The following is a 15,710-nucleotide window of genomic DNA, read 5'->3' as shown; positions in this document are numbered from 1 at the left end:
CAGCTGATAGTGAGACACACCACGGACCTGGCCCACACAAAGCCAGACCTAATTCTCTAATCTCAGCTTCATCAGGAGCAGGCAGTGCTGCTTCTGGTTTACACCAGTTGTGAAACTGGACCTTCACTGCAACACAAGCAAATCTGAGCTGCTATTCATAGACACTTTCAGAACAGTTTAAATTTTAAATCAAATTTACCTTATTCAGGCCACCTTCACTGAAGTCACTTTTCTGACAATGACAATTTTCACTGGTTTTTGATTCTTTTTCTGTCTCGATACATTTCATTTGCTAAATTTGCAAAAATCTTCTCATTGAAGTCATTAGCAATGCCACCAACAGGTCAAAGTCACCTAAGTGTCTTTGCACACAAGCCTTCCTGACAGCCATTCCCTTTCAATGATGCTGCACCATTTTTCAATAGTACAGCAAAAAAGGGAGGATCTTAGAGTAACTTTACATGACAGGTAGTGCCAGAAATCCAACCCAAAAATCCAATTTGTGAGACCAGAGAAGAGTGCTACTTCACCTTCAACTTTACTTGTTGCAAAAGCAGCATTTCCAGATTTATACAGGTGATAGGTTTTTCAGCAAAAATCTGCATTTCCATTACTGTCAATGATACAGTTATGGGAAACAATTAAATTAATTGATTTGATTTAATAACATACCTTCTCTAACTTCATCTAGTTTTCACTGTTCTTAATTTTAAGTGTCAGTAACAAATGGTGAAAAGGCATCTTCCCATGTACAAATACACCAGGGACTGACACTTCAGCTGATCACAGAACACAGCAGCTGATAATTGTTTCAGACTCAAGGAACTCTCAGCATCTACTGTCATGCACCAAACCCACTCTTTACTCATACTTGATTAAAAATTTAATCAAGTTGTCAAGCACCCATGATACCTGCTCTAACCACAACAAAAGAATGAGGAAAGTTTGAAGTGAGCAGCACATGCAAAAATTGGAAGCAAGGCTATCAGTATTAAATCTAGAAATTAAATTGCAAACAATTAAATTGTGCTAACCTGTATGTGACTCCTTCCAAAGCTTAACAGACTGTCTGAAATAAAGGAGGTTGTAGAAAATCTCAATTTTGGTGCAATTCCCTAGAAGAGAGACAATAATTGAACATCAAGCTCCAACTCAAGATAAAGGGTATCAAAGAGGTAAATGTCACCTAATGTAACAAACCATTCCTAATTTTCAGCCATTTCCTTTGTTAATTTCAGTCTTTAATAAAGATAATTAGAGAAGACAGAACAGCAATGGTAAATGTCAAGATGCTAACATTTGCATTTCTGACAATTCAATTACAGATGATTACACTGCTTTCGTACAACAATTAAGGTCTGACTTTTATTTTAATACATTTTTTTTGTCAAAAGCACTTTTAAAGATTTTTCATGCCATGCTATATAGCATCAATAAAAATTTCAGTCATGCTGTATAAGTTCCATTAATGCTAACTTTGTAAACTTGTTTGAGAACAAGTCTCATTTGTGCCACCTCTTCTGTAAAAACATTTTGTTTAATCAGTCAATCACACTGCAAATAACTATTCCTTTGTAACAGCATGACTAAGAACACCCTCCATTCTGTAGTCTTTGGAGTAGTCTGATTTCTGTGGATGCCTCCCTTGTTCCATAACCATGTTCTACCCCCTCACAATCCCCTCCTGCCCATGGGGCAGCCCTGGTTTGTCCCACTTGGAATCAGTGGGGTGCACCTGGTCAAGCACAGCACACACAGAGTCATGGCCAGCAGCTTCCTCTGTTTTTACATGATTGGGAGCTTCTGTTCCACTCACCTTTTACTGCAGCCTCAGAAAACTATTGCCTTTCTATTCACTGAGCATTGGCCAATGCATTCAAAATTTACTGGGGGTAAAGGACAGGGAGTACAACACACAAGTACCATTTCCCAAATAGCAGCATTAAAAAAGGCATAAAAGAACTAAATGCCACGCATGCTATAAACAAGTGGCAATCATCTATGTGCATCCTATACAGCTCTGCAGAATCCAAGAGAATCAAGTGCCACCAGAAATTTCTACCCTCTCTTCTTTCATCCTGGACGGAATTTGCTGCCTGAGGCATCTCAGTGCACAGGCCTTTGTGCACATGAACACACAAAATCACTGTGACATGAAAAGGAGCCAGGTCTGTTTGTGACTCTGTCCCACATCCCTAAGAATTAGCAGGAACTTCATGAGTGAAGTCGATTGATGAACCAAACTTTTCTGTACCACCTGCCTAAGCACTGATTTCCCATTAGGGAACATGATCTGGCCCCAGGATAGATTATGGAAATCAAATGACAAAAATGCCAAGAAAGCTCAGTCACAGCAATTAACGGAGTCCAGGATTCAATCAAGTCAAGTTACGGCATATAAAAGAGGTTTTAAGCCTGATCATCTTTAATCAACTCGTTTTTATTACTAATGAATTGTCAAGTGCTATCAACAATTTAAAAAAGGACACATCAAAATTAGTAAGTCTACTATAAAACACAACAACAGAGCACCTACTGCTCTTACAGACACTGGAAATGATTACAAAATTGTTAAGTGTTCGTACCTAAAAAATGACACAAACTATAGTTTCTTCGAAGAAATAGTCTGTGAAGAGGGAACATGGGATGGCATTTGAGTGCACAGGCATGAATATGACAAAAGCAACTCAGAGGCCAAAGCCATCAGAGGATTTGCTCTGATGTTCTGTAGCTCCCAAATCAGGGATTGCTGTGGGATATTCAACATAGAATTATGTAAAGACCGTCATATAGCCCCAAACACATCTGTACATGAAAACCCAGCTGGAAAGTTTTGCGGATCTCTTCTGCTTCTGGCTTAGTGGTGTCTGTAGCTCTGAGCAGTTCTGCACCCATCATTAAACAGAAGGGACATAGATTCAATTCGATCACAGAAAAAGTATAAAGGTGGTTCATATTTAGAAGAACATAAGTCTAAGATGTGCTTTTGACTCACAAGTGCAACTCTAGCTTAAAAAAGTATATATGAATATAACAGGCAGCCTAATACTGGCCTGCTAATGGAAGATAGCACAACTAAAAAGAAACTGTTTTAAGTAATGTGGCAAATACTGCATGAAGGTGGGGAATAGAGATAAGAACATTTGTAAGAAATCACTACCACAGTCCAGGCATAAACATATTCTGGAAGGCAAAGGTTGCAGAGAAATACAGAAGAGCCAGCAAGAGCCTCAGCTGGGCAAGACTGGACCAGGAGAGATAACTCGAGGCATGTCTCGTATGCACACAGAGTTTGTAAACCTCGTAAGACATTTAGCCAGGGACATTATCAGCCAAGTGCCAGATTTCTGCAGGAGTTCTGATCCTCTCAACTTGGGATTCCTTCCAACTGGCAGATTAGCAGTGTTAATCAGACACTGCTTGTCACTGCCTATCTGAACTCCACAACCGTAACCTTACTGTTGCTACCTTTATGTTTTTTTGATAAAAGACAAATTTATTGGCAATCAAAGTGCCACCGAAGCAGAGCTGCCATTTAAAAATATTCAACATTTCAGCTGGCTATAAATAACTTTTCATGGGTTCAGTAGCACAGGAATAATGTGAGGGTTCTCATGACCTTGTTCAACACTTCCTTTTGCTTAGCATTCACATCCAGCACTTTGTCTGACAGACTTAGCAAGAGACACTTGCCAGTAAAACTCAGGGAACACTGGGAGATGGAGGCACTTGAGACTGCATTTCTACTGGAGGCAAAAATCCTTTCACAGTTATTCCACTTGGCAAGCGAGGAGAGGAACAAGAAGTTCCTTTTGTGAGCCTCCCTCCAATGCCATCAAACACAGCCTCTGCATTATTCCTGAAAAGGGGGTCACTGGGCCAAAATCCTCTCTTGAACTGTACTTCCAAGCTATGGAGATGGAATGGAACAATAAAGGCTTCTGCAGTCCCTATTCCAGGGCAGAGACAGGGTTTGTTTATGCTGCTCCCAAGGACATGGAAGTACGTTTGTGTCTTACAGCAGTCAACTTTTTAAAGCCACTGCATTGTCATCATTCATCAACTACACATCCTAATTACTCTGAGCACATCTTCTCACAGCTCACAAATTATGGCACCTTCTCTTTATTAGAAAGTACATACTTTTTGTTTTAAAGAGCTCGGTTTGACAAAACCCATCAAACTTCTCTAGCAGCTCAGCTTCTATGAAGACTCACTATATTCTGTTCACAAAAAATCTAAAAACATTTAGCCAATAGCACCTCATTTGTTCATACCTGCCTATTCTTTCTCAACACCAGGAAAGTACCTATTCTATGAGCAGAATGAAAGCAAAACAGTCCCTCCCCTCTCCTGAGCCACACCACAATGCATGGGATGAGCCATATCAAAGAGAAAAAGCCATAAAATAATGGTTGTTTTTGCAGGGACAGTTTAGGCTACTGCAGAATCATTTTGTATCACAAAATCACAACAAATGTAACACAGCATTAGACACCAAATTAGCACTTTTAATGGCAAGGTCTGGGCAGTTTCCAGGTTGCCCTTTCAGGGGAAAGGCCACACCAGCTAAAAGATACCAACGAACTTTAATCAGCATTTCCCTCCTCCCACGTGCTTTTATTCCAACCACAACGGACTGGGTAATTGAGTTCTTATCCAAATGTCCTGCCAATCCACCAGTAAAACTCCACAAAAACCTCAAAACACATCATCACCATCCTCCTCCTTGAAGTGCCTTCCTGGGTTATTCTGCTGACAATTAAGATTCAACAGTCAAGCTTCATGAAAGGGCACTGTGAAATGAATTAATTTCTATTTAATATGTACTTGAGCCCTTATCTCCAGAAAATTAGCATTAATTCATTGCACTCATTCTGCCAATTAGCTGTTGTTCCAAAATGCTAGGAGAGGGACCAAGGAGGAGGGTTACATGGCTGCTGTTGAGAACCATGAGGTAAATATCTCCTGCATCCCTTCAGCCACCAGCTGCATCACAGATTAAACTGAATGGAGATATGTCATGGTGCCACACTGCAAACCAAGTGGAAACTAACTTTCCCACATAAAATAATTTCTTGAAGCATTTTGAAAAAAAGATTATAGTTTCCCCGAAGTTCAACCGTGGATTTGTACATTCAACACCTTAAAATGGCAAATACTGTCAGAAGTAATCGCTTTTCATTTGAAGCAGTTCAAGGGGTTTCTTCAGTGAAGCAGACTGTGTCATAAATACAATCCACAGACATTCACTCACTGTGAAAAACGGGGACCTCTTCATTAAAATCTCACGCTCCAAACCACGGTGCCCATGGGTAAGCTTTGGGTCAGGGAACAGGAAATCTCTTGTATTTTCTTCATATGTAGCTAGAACTTTTCCCACTAAAAAGAAAATACATACTTTAATTGGAAAATAGACAAAGCCACACAGCACAGACACCACACACAGAGCCATGTTGAAACCAGGATAAATTTTGCTCTTTACAAATTAACAGCATGGCTCTAAAACTCCTATAGCACTACAAAATAACCTCATCAAGTTAAATCAGCAGCAAAATTGTGCAGTATCTACTGTGAAACTATGTTTCAATGTTACTGGAAAAAAATTAAACAAGATTGTGTTAACTGTTCTACAGCACGCACATGAAAGGTTTCCTTCAGGTAACTTTTCAGTACTTTTATTCTTTATTTCCCTTCCATGCCACAGAAAAAAACCAGTATTTTTTTAATGGCAGCCAATCCCTTATGAAAAACTACCATTCCATACCACAGAACAGTAATAGCAGCAGTAAGAAAGAAACACAAGCAACAGCAAAACAATTATTTCAAGATTTTCTCAATACCCTGGCTTGCTACTTCTAAAAAAAGTCTTTCTTTAGAGATAAACCTTTGAATGTATATTGTAAAAAAAATGTAACTTGTGCTACTGCAGCCATCTTGCTAGTTTATGTTGGGCTGAAACATACACCTATGTCTGTGCCCTGAAAATAAATTCCTTATGCAAGATCCTTTACCTTCCCACAAAAAAAATCCCCATTCACTACATTTCTTCAAGTAAACAGCCTGGTGAGTCACCTGAGAGAAGCAGTAGTTTCCTTGAAAGTACTAAGGACAAGGGACAGAGAGTGCTTTTAATACCACAGTTTCCAAATGAGTCCTCTTTAAAACTTGACTTTATTTCCAATAAAATGCAGATTTACATTATTCATGGGAACACTTGAATTTCATTAAAATAGATTTTTATAATCACACAAACCAATAACAGAAGTATGACAAATCGCTATTTATTATCTTCACACATCCCAAGAGACCTGTAATACTTATAGTGAGGATAAGAGTTTTCCCAATGGTCACCATTAAAATGGAAGGAAAGAAGTGTCACTCTGAGAACAAGATTATGCACTCAGAATTTCACAGACAGCCTCTCTGCAAGTGAATTGTGATGCAGTTAATAATTATGCACTGGATGATTTCAGTTTATTTTCCATTTTTAAAATATTATCACTTTCCTAAGGCTCAGTATGATACATTTAAATATTCAGTTATTATTCTTTTTCAAGAATGAGATCCTCTTGATCTATTAACATTTTCTATTCAGAGGACTATTTGTTGAAGGGCTTTCTGTGTTGTTTATGTGTTGGAAAAAGTGATTGTGCTATAATGGGCATTGTCCTCCTGGAAATTCACCTATTAAACTGCATCATTTATGAAAAGACTGATACAATACCTGGAGGAACGAGCTGTATTAGTTCAAGTACTGCTGTGTCAACTAGAAGGGAAAAAAGTTTTTTCATGAGTTAAAAAAAAAACTAAAATGAAAATTCCCATAGTCAAAGCCTAAGAAAAATGGATCACTGATTTATGCTTCACAGCACTGTACATCACTGCACTATTTCCACCACACCAATAATAAGATAAAATTAAGTACGGCTTGCATAAATGTCATAGATGAACACAATGGCATTAGCAGGGTACAAATGACAACACTATATCTGACTGAGACCTTGGTAAGCTCTATCTGCTGCCAAGTTTGTCCTCTTTTAAAGAAGATTATGCAAGCTTTGCCCCCTTTACAGATAACTCCCATGTGAGGGTGCATATTCCTGCAGTTTGACTTTGGGTCAGTGTTTTCTCACCACAGCTCATTATACACATGTAGCAAGACATAATTTTCTTAAAAATGAAAAGAATCATTTTACAAAAATTGGATGTTTATCCTTCTATAATTTCAAAATTAATCAAATAAATGACCATATAAAGGAACCCACTACCAAATAATCAGCTGGACTTTCAGTCACTAATAACTTTTTACCCTTTTCCTGTTCCAAAGCACGTAACATACATTTCTAGAGGCATTTTGTTAGATAATAGTGGTTACCCACTAGATTTTCAGAGAACAGGCTCCTGACAGAAAAATTATCACATACTTAAAACATTCAAAACATCTTAAGAGCCCACATATGCATGATATTAATGGATACAACATAGTATACAAACAGACAGAACGTACACTCCAGTAACTTCACAAGGTCTCCAGGATCAACTATATTAGCAAATGTCTGAAAAAGAAATAATAATAATGATAATAATAATAATAATAATAATAATAGATAATGATAATAATAACGAGAATAATAATAATAATAATGGCACAGTCAAAGTATTTAGAAGGACCTCAGGGGAAAGAGAAGGAAAAAAAAACCCAAATCAATGCTCTTCCATGCCAAGATGGTTGTCAGGAGTCCTATCCCTACTGGAAAAAGAAAGGATACTAAAATTATCATTTGGAATATGATCAAATTCATTGAAAGCCAGCAGTTCTTGTTATATACTTTCTATCCATACAAAATTCCCTCTCTGTATGTAAATAACAGAAATAATTTATTGTGAAGAATTGAGGATGTAAAGGTAAGCACTGTCTAAGAAATTTTCAAGAGAGAAACATAAACTGCTGAATGTACTACAATTCTGATTGATCAATGTTCTCTGATTTATTAGTAATGCTTTAAGCTTCATTTTCACAGAGGTGACTTTTCAGTCTCCTGTTCAGGTTTTTTTAACCTGAATCCTGTGTGAATAGACAGCAAGGAATAGAGGAGGGTGTTGCACTGCATGGAGGTCCCCTACATTACACTGAAAACAGCATTCAGTACATTCCCCTTAAGAAGTTTGTGTTGTTTGCCTTTAAAGAATGATGGTCTTTTCTACTCTTCATAGGTAGTGAAATTATCACTGTTTGTTTCTTATCCACTTCACCAGAGCATCACTCTGAGCAGGTTTACTCAGCCTGGTTTTCAAAGTGCTGGGGAATGCTTAAAAGGAAAGAACTAGAAAGGGCAAAGTATTATTATTCATAGGTAGTGAAGAAGCCAGATCATATCTGTAAGATACTGTGTTTCATTATCCCTGTGGTGCTAATAATGAAGCTAGTAGGGACTCAGAATATGTGATAAACAACTATAAATTATAGGGCCAGAGCACCAATCTGGGAATTCTGGTGACAAACCATGAAAAAAGTATCTCAAAGGGAGTAAGATGTCACCAAAAAGGCTTGAGCTGCTATTTTATCTTTCTACTAAATTAAGTTGTCTCTCCTATATTGTACAGTCTCTGTTCTTCACCTTGCCATAATTTTTAGAACAAAAACATTCGGTCCCTTCCAAGCCAGGAGAACAGACACTGAGGAAGAACAGTTCACAAAAAAATGAACAAACACCTAAAAAGTCTCATCATCCACTAGAATCTTCAGTATACATAATTCCTGAGTCCCCATATGCATAATACAGGCACACCCCTCCTCTGTGCCAAAGAGAAGCAGGAGTTGTCAGTGTGATTATTTGTGCTCATGGGTTTTGCAGACAATTTTTGTGGAATTTGTGATGGGGTTTATTGGGTTGTATCAGCCCTTGACACATCTTACCTTTTCAAATAGTAGTGTTTCTTGAAAGAAGAGTGGGAACACTGCAGGGACACATTCTGTTTTTTTGTACTTCCCAAGTACAAAGACACTGAGATAAAGTTCCTGTTTGTCTTTCAGCACCACTCCAGGACAAGTTATCTGTAAGAGTAGCACACTCATTAAATAAACTGAACTTTAGCTAGACACGTAATGCCTGTTTTCAACATAAAAATGAAACAGTCAGGACTGAGATGATTGATTTATAAAAGTCAGGATATAACAGACTAGAGCGAAAAAAAATTCTTTTTTAAAGCAATTCTCTTTGTACAGACTGGCCAGGAAAAGAAGTCACCATTTAAAAACAACCAGGACCAAATTCTTCTTGCTTAAGTAAACACACTCCATTGTCTTCAGCCAAAACTGAAACCCAAGGCCAGGTTAATACAGTTAAAGGCTGTATAAGGCATAATCATCTATATGAAGACTCATGTAGAATGAAGTCTACATGATGCCAACACACAAAACCCCACCCAAACTTCAGCCTTACTACAGAATGAAGCTGGTAAATTTATGTGCTTAGATATACATACTCTGTCCAGCCACCAGAAAGGGCAAGTTTACTTGCAAATTTTCTGTAAATGACAAAAAGCAACTGTTGTTCCATTACTACCAGACACATTTCTTTGTTCCTCTGGGAAGTTTGGCCATCTTTAAACTCAAAGCAGGGAAGGCTTCTCACTAGGCTGCTACATACTGCAACAAATCTCTCAACTTTCTCTGCACAATTCCTGAATTCTTTAAGTAAGAAGTCAGTCTGTTTTTAAAGCTCTGATTGCAAGAATGTACACAACTCACGGCAAAACTTTTAGTTATTTTCTTCAAGCCACGTGGATTTATTTCCCTGACAGAGAATTGACACCTTTCACTTAAGGTCTCATGCTCAATTTTTATGTCAATATTAGAAATATGAGGTTGTCTCTTCCAACATAAGGTTTCTGGAGAAAGTGTTCAGACTTTCACTTGCCAGGTAGAAAGACAAAGGAGGCGAGTGATAGTAATTAAAATAAGTGGTTTGGTTACAGTCTCCTACTCCCAACTGAACATTTTACTTGAGAAATCCTAACTGGATTTAAAAGAAAACTACACCAACAGCAGGAAAACAGTAGAACTAAATGAAAACCATGTGTGATAGATGACTACAGATAAAGATAAAAAATAGTTCTTCCACTCATAAATATCTGAGAAGAAAATAAGGGTTTCCTCTCCATGTAAATGAGGGCTTCAGATGTACAAGGAAAGTGCCAGAATAATGGATAACCCAATTGAAACAGTCTGTCAAGCATTACACAGCTTGTATGACACTCATGCAGTTGCAAGTGCGAACAGGAGTGAGAGAGACAGATTTCATTCATACAAGAAATGATCTCCGAAAACTACATAGGACATGTAATATCAGCTTTACTTCTCACTTTTGTCTTCAATATTTTTGTAGACTTTACAACCATTTTTAGCTGGAGGTTTGTGCCTTTCACCTTGGAGAAGGGAACCAATGTTTGCCTAGTTATTGAGATGAAAAGTAAGAGATCTGAAGATGCTGGAGTGGGCAAATCTGCCAACAACAGGTACCATTTTTCCTGGCTATCATGTAAAAAGAAGACAAATTCTTACAAATGAGCATGTGGGCCAAGATAGCACATGTGGAATGTTCTGATTCTACTACCCTGGAGATTAACTGCACAATTCATTACCTGGGCTGGAACACCAAATCTACACGGCCATGTAACTTTAAAGGAATTCCAAAAAGGAGTGACACATGCATATCTGCAGTTCATGACACCTATTCTGTAATATGCAGAGCTGCAAAGCACTTGAGAGACAAACTGAAGCTCTTATCTGACTGCAGACTGCTTCAGCAGGATGAAGGACTATTTTAAAGATGGTAATAGTGTTATCTATGGATCAGCTAAGGAAGAGGGATATCAGTGCTGCAATTAACTGACCTCCCAAGCAACCCCAAGGGCCATGAGAAATTTCTAGGACAGTGGCACCCTGGACATCTCTGCTGAAAGTTCCCAGGGGGATGGAAGTGTACCAGCCCCACTGCTGGGAAATTACAAACAGCTATAAAGAAATCACTGAATTAAGCTCACAGAATTCTACTGATCTTAATCCTCTAGAGCACTTACTACTTACAGTCCATGGCAGGATAAACCAAACTAAAAAACTATTTTATCTTTAAGTAAGGCCTTGCATTTGAGAAGAGAAACGAAGAAAACTACCAGCAAGACAACCTAAAGAACTGGTGGACTCAGATCGGAGAAGATCCTGGAATTTCATGAAGTCAAGGGGAGCAAAAACCATCTGCATCCTAAAACAAGGGAAAAACAAAGAGGGCAGGACTTCTGACACAACTGGACAGACTTCAAAGAGGGTGGGGAAATATGCAGAGCACTGTAAAAAGAGCAGTAAAATAGATCAGAAATTTAGACAAGACTCTGGTCACAAATAAAACAAACAAAGAGAGAATTAGTGGACATAGCATAAATCAGCCAAGATGTGAAAGCTAACAAATCTATGTCCCAAACACAACTGAATATTTTCCCTTGCTTTTAATAAAATTTAACACAGGAGAAAGAAGACAACTGAAAGAATTAAATGATGGAAACAAAAGTCACTCAGTAGGCATTAGGCCTGGACCAAGAAGCCACAGGGAGGCTGAATCATCTTCAGCATATGTTGTGAAAGAATGTAATTTCTCTTACATGAAATGTAACGAAAACAGGGAAGGTAGAATCTGCTGAAAAGATAACAAATACAAGGACCATGTGAGACAGAGAGATCTGAAAACTGATAACCCCACTGATCAAAATATTTAAATATTCAAAAATAAAGAATAAAGATATGGATGAAAACATCACTAGAAAAAAACTCAACAGGACACATTTCATAAAGCATATCAACCAAGCAAAATCCTATATTTTCTTGAAAATTCGTTTTCTGGATAAAGGATGTCATATAGCATCATGAGAAATTATGGTGAAAAAGGTAAGACTAGTTAGTAGAGGAGTTAGTATCAAAGGTGGTACAGAACTGGCCAAAGGACAGCATCAATAATGTGCAAAAACCAGGAGGTATCAAGCTGAGGTTACCATTAAAAGCATTCCTCTCTGTATCCTGAGATTCATGTCTTTTAACTTTTTAAATGACCCTGACTCATATTATGATATACAGGATGAAAGTTGGACTTTTTTTTTTTTTTTCTTTTACATCACCTAAGACAAAAACAAGACCCCATTTGGAATGTAGAGTTCAATTCTGACTCTGATCAGTGCAAATTCAAAATGGAAAAGTAGCTCTCATCCCTAAGATGGTTAGAAGGCTGGAAAGTCCATCACACAAAATACTACCAAAAATACCAGGTTGCTTTAGCTGATAAAGATCAACAGGGAAATGAAAGAAATGCTGCCCAAAAAACACATCAAGTGAGCAACACCAAGGAAAGAAAAGATTCCTTAAGTGAAAAGTTGACATTTGTGAAAGAGTAGTCTCTTTCCATTCTTATTTGTAGCCTTGAGAGCAGGGTAAATAACAAATACAACTGAAAACCTGACCCTGGGGAAATGCCTTCCCTGTACTCACTCCTGGCACAGGAACAGCTCACAGCCCGAGGGAACAGAAAAGGGAAGCACACTGCTCCTCTCCAGGAACCGAGCAGGCCTTGGCACGGTGGACACAAACACCAGCTGAGACAGCACAGCAACACGGCCAGGGTGCCACCCTCGCCATGCATGTGGGGAAACACAGCTCTGCTCCAGAGCAGCCACTCAGGTCTGGGAACAAGGGTAGCTCAGCAACCAGGAACGCCTGGGCAATTTCCCAGTAAATATTTCCTGCTTCTGCACTCGAGCTTTGTGGCTGGCATCTCGTGTGCTCCTCTCAGCAGCAGACACGTATCTGGCAGCGCTTGTTCTGGTAAGTTTCTGGAAAGTTTTCAGGAGAATGACACAGCTCCTTGCTGTGTTGTCAGCTTGGATATAAGCAGAAAACTTTGCAAAGTGCAAAGAGAACAATCCTAGCATGATTAATGTCAAAACTTTCCACTTTCACTCTTTCTGACCTTTTCTGCTCCCCGCCATGTAACACCCAAGTATTCAGAGCTGCCCAGAGTCACATCCTGCCCCTCACAGGGCGGCATTTGCCATAAATGGGCCGCTCTTTCCTGGGACTTGGTGGTGTTTGTTTCGTTTTGTTTTTTTCCCCAAGAGTGTTTTTCCCTACACCCTACAGCTTCCCAAGAATCAGTGTGTATTAAAAACTCTAAAGCAGCACGTCTACTGCTACCACCAGCGGAAGGGCTGTGGCACAGGGACAAACACCCCCTACAACTTTTCCACAGGAAAACGGGAGCTGCGAGGGGCACGGCGGCTGCCAACGCCAGCGCGGGGGCGCAGGGACAGGCTGCCGGAGGATGCCCACGCACGGCGGCTGGAATGCCGGACGGAGCGCGGCCCCCGCTCGGCAGCACGGCCCGGAGCAGCCCCCAGAAGATCGGCCGGGCCAGGGCGCGGGGCGGCGGCCGGCAGAGGAACGCGGGGCGGGAAGCGGTGCCGGAAGAGCCGAGCGCGGCTTCTCCTGCCGGCCGCAACCCGGCTGAGGCGGGCGGGGAGCGCGGCCCGGGCACTCACCGAGCGGAGCTCCAGCTGCAGGACGCAGCGCAGCGCTCTCCGCGGCATGGGCGGGCACCGGGCCTGCCGCCTGCGGGCCGCTCGGGCTCGGCCGACGCCGTTGTCACGGTAACCGGGGCGCGGCCGCTCCGCCCTCCTCGGGGGCGGCTCCCGCTCCCGTCCCTCCCCGTCTCGCCCCGCCCCGGGCTCGGCGCCATCGCGCTGAGATGAGGAGGGGCCGTGGTGGCCCTGCCCACACGGGTCCCCAGAGCCCGTCTCCTTGCCCTCAGCTTCTCACTGCTCCCCACAGGGCCTCCTGCCCTCACAGAATCAGTTAGGTTGGAAAAGATCTCTGAAGCTGGCGTGTCCAGCCTGTGGGCGAACACCACTGGCTCAGCTAGACCGTGGCACGTCCAGTCTTAAACGCTTCCAGGGACTGTAGCTCCACCAGCGCCGTGGGCTGCTTGTTCCAGTGTTTAATCATCCTTTCCGTGAAGAAATTCTTCCTAATTTCCAACCTAAACGTCCCCTGGTGCAATTTAAGATTACGTCCTCTTGTCCTGTCGCTGATGCTGTCCCTCATCCCAGCTCATCCCACAGCCTTCTCTGGTTCTCCCACGTTACCACTTCCCGACCTCAGACTGGCCCGTCCTGGTACTCCCCACAGGGCCTTGGGAGCTGCTGAGGGGTGCTGGAGTGTACCAAAAGTGACAAAGTAGATAAAATATAATTTCCAATCTGCTGAAGGCCGGACAGTGCCAGTGAGGGGTGGTGGAGCACTAGCTGTGAAAGCACAAGTGTCCAGTGTGGGGCAGGGAACCAGACAGGTTGTGACAAAACCTGGAAAAGTCCCTGGAAAACACAGGGCTGCTCTGGGGCATCCGGGAGGAATGCGAAGCTTGGGATGTGGCAGATTCCTCCAGCTTCTTGGTTTTCCTGCAGAAAGGTGCAGGAGAGCCTTCTCTTCAGCAGAGGGGTCTCAACCAAGTTTTATACAGCTCCAGGCTTAAATAGCTATAAAGCACTGGATTTTTTTTTTTTTTTAATGCAATTCATCTGCATTGTTTTGTAGGCATCTGGGCCCTTTTGACTCGAGTATCCCATTTTAAGCCCTCTGTGGGTGAGACAAAGTGCACAGAGTATCATCTGTCTGGTGCTATCTTTGAAGACTTCTCTGCATGCTCATATCTCAAATTGTCTGTTTATTCCTACCCTCCCACAAACTCAAATTTATTTCCTTGATCCTCACCATTTGGGTCATATCAAGGATATTCCCCAATGTCTCTGCAGCTCAGTTGTTTTCAGAGTATTTACAATCCCATCCAACACCAAAATAATCTGGTTTTTCTGTCTTGGCAGTGCAAGTTGTTTCAGCCTCAGACCGTTAGGGGATTTCAGGCTTTAAATATTCTTTCCAAGTTCACAAGTACAGCTGCAGAGAGGACAGAAAATTTTAATTGCTTCCAAAAGAAAGTGGTGGCTCAAATGTATCCCTTGGCTTTATTTTAATTTTACAGTTTCAAAGAAAAATCACGCTAAGTGATCTTGAAAGAAACAGCCTTTAAAAAAAAAAAGAAAAAAAAAGAAACAGGAAAGAACATACTATGCCAGTGCAGACAAAAGTGAAATCTATAGATGGATTAAATATCACTACTAATACTCGATGCCAATCTTTTAAAATAAATAAAGGATTGGAAAGGCAGGCCTTGTTTTCATTAATGTGACTTCTGTAACAGCTTTAATGTGTGAGGGAGGTTTTTTGTTTGTTTCGGTTTAGGTGGATTTGGGGGTTTTTTAGGGTATGGTTTGGGTTGTTTTGGGGATTTTTTGTCTTAGCAAAGGATTCTGTGTTTAGGGCCTGGAAAATTCTCTGTAGTCTTCTAGTACATATATTAAGAAGGGGCTTACTCTTGGATAAAATAATTTTCTAAGCATTATCAGTCTCAAGGTTATGAATAGCATTCCAGAGTTAATGAGAAGAAAATTCTCACAGATCCATAGCTTCAGATGGTAACAGTATTAAAATGGTTTATTGCTTATTTTCAGCTACCTTTCATATACACACTTTTTGGAGGGATAAATAACGTGTTAAAGATTGTGAAATATGAGATATTATGGTATGTGTGGCCATATAAGAACAGAAGATA

General features: G+C 40.6%; 2 protein-coding genes across 2 annotated transcripts in view; one reads left to right on the top strand and one right to left on the bottom strand.

The window, feature by feature from the left end:
- Positions 1 to 14,629, bottom strand: part of SPATA6 (spermatogenesis associated 6) — a 42,583-nt gene extending 27,954 nt beyond the window's left edge. Inside the window, exons 1-6 of the mRNA XM_063407119.1 lie at positions 13,585 to 14,629; positions 8,921 to 9,058; positions 7,511 to 7,559; positions 6,728 to 6,769; positions 5,258 to 5,382; positions 1,035 to 1,115 (exon numbers count right to left, since the gene is read on the bottom strand). Of these exons, the coding sequence (XP_063263189.1) occupies positions 1,035 to 1,115; positions 5,258 to 5,382; positions 6,728 to 6,769; positions 7,511 to 7,559; positions 8,921 to 9,058; positions 13,585 to 13,632 (483 nt within the window). The 5' untranslated portion in view covers positions 13,633 to 14,629. The remainder of the gene's footprint in view (positions 1 to 1,034; positions 1,116 to 5,257; positions 5,383 to 6,727; positions 6,770 to 7,510; positions 7,560 to 8,920; positions 9,059 to 13,584) is intronic.
- Positions 12,670 to 15,265, top strand: LOC134555499 (uncharacterized). The gene is made up of 3 exons (XM_063407120.1): positions 12,670 to 12,871; positions 13,296 to 13,692; positions 14,636 to 15,265. Exons 1-3 carry the CDS (start codon positions 12,688 to 12,690, stop codon positions 14,670 to 14,672), a joined length of 618 nt encoding a protein of 205 aa, XP_063263190.1. The 5' UTR covers positions 12,670 to 12,687; the 3' UTR covers positions 14,673 to 15,265.
- Positions 15,266 to 15,710: the final 445 nt, after the last annotated feature.

The sequence above is a fragment of the Prinia subflava genome, chromosome 10 (assembly GCF_021018805.1).
Source record: "Prinia subflava isolate CZ2003 ecotype Zambia chromosome 10, Cam_Psub_1.2, whole genome shotgun sequence".
Lineage (NCBI taxonomy): Eukaryota > Metazoa > Chordata > Aves > Passeriformes > Cisticolidae > Prinia > Prinia subflava.
Note: the sequence above shows the minus strand (reverse complement) of the source record. Positions and strands in the feature narration are given on the sequence as shown.

Coding starts and splice junctions, on each gene's coding strand:
- LOC134555499 (XM_063407120.1), top strand. CDS start 12,688: ATGTGGGGAAACACAGCTCTGCTCCAGAGCAGCCACTCAGGTCTGGGA. Junction 12,872..13,295: donor ATCTGGCAGCGCTTGTTCTG/GTAAGTTTCTGG, acceptor ACTTTTCCACAG/GAAAACGGGAGCTGCGAGGG. Junction 13,693..14,635: donor CGGCCGACGCCGTTGTCACG/GTAACCGGGGCG, acceptor ATTGTTTTGTAG/GCATCTGGGCCCTTTTGACT.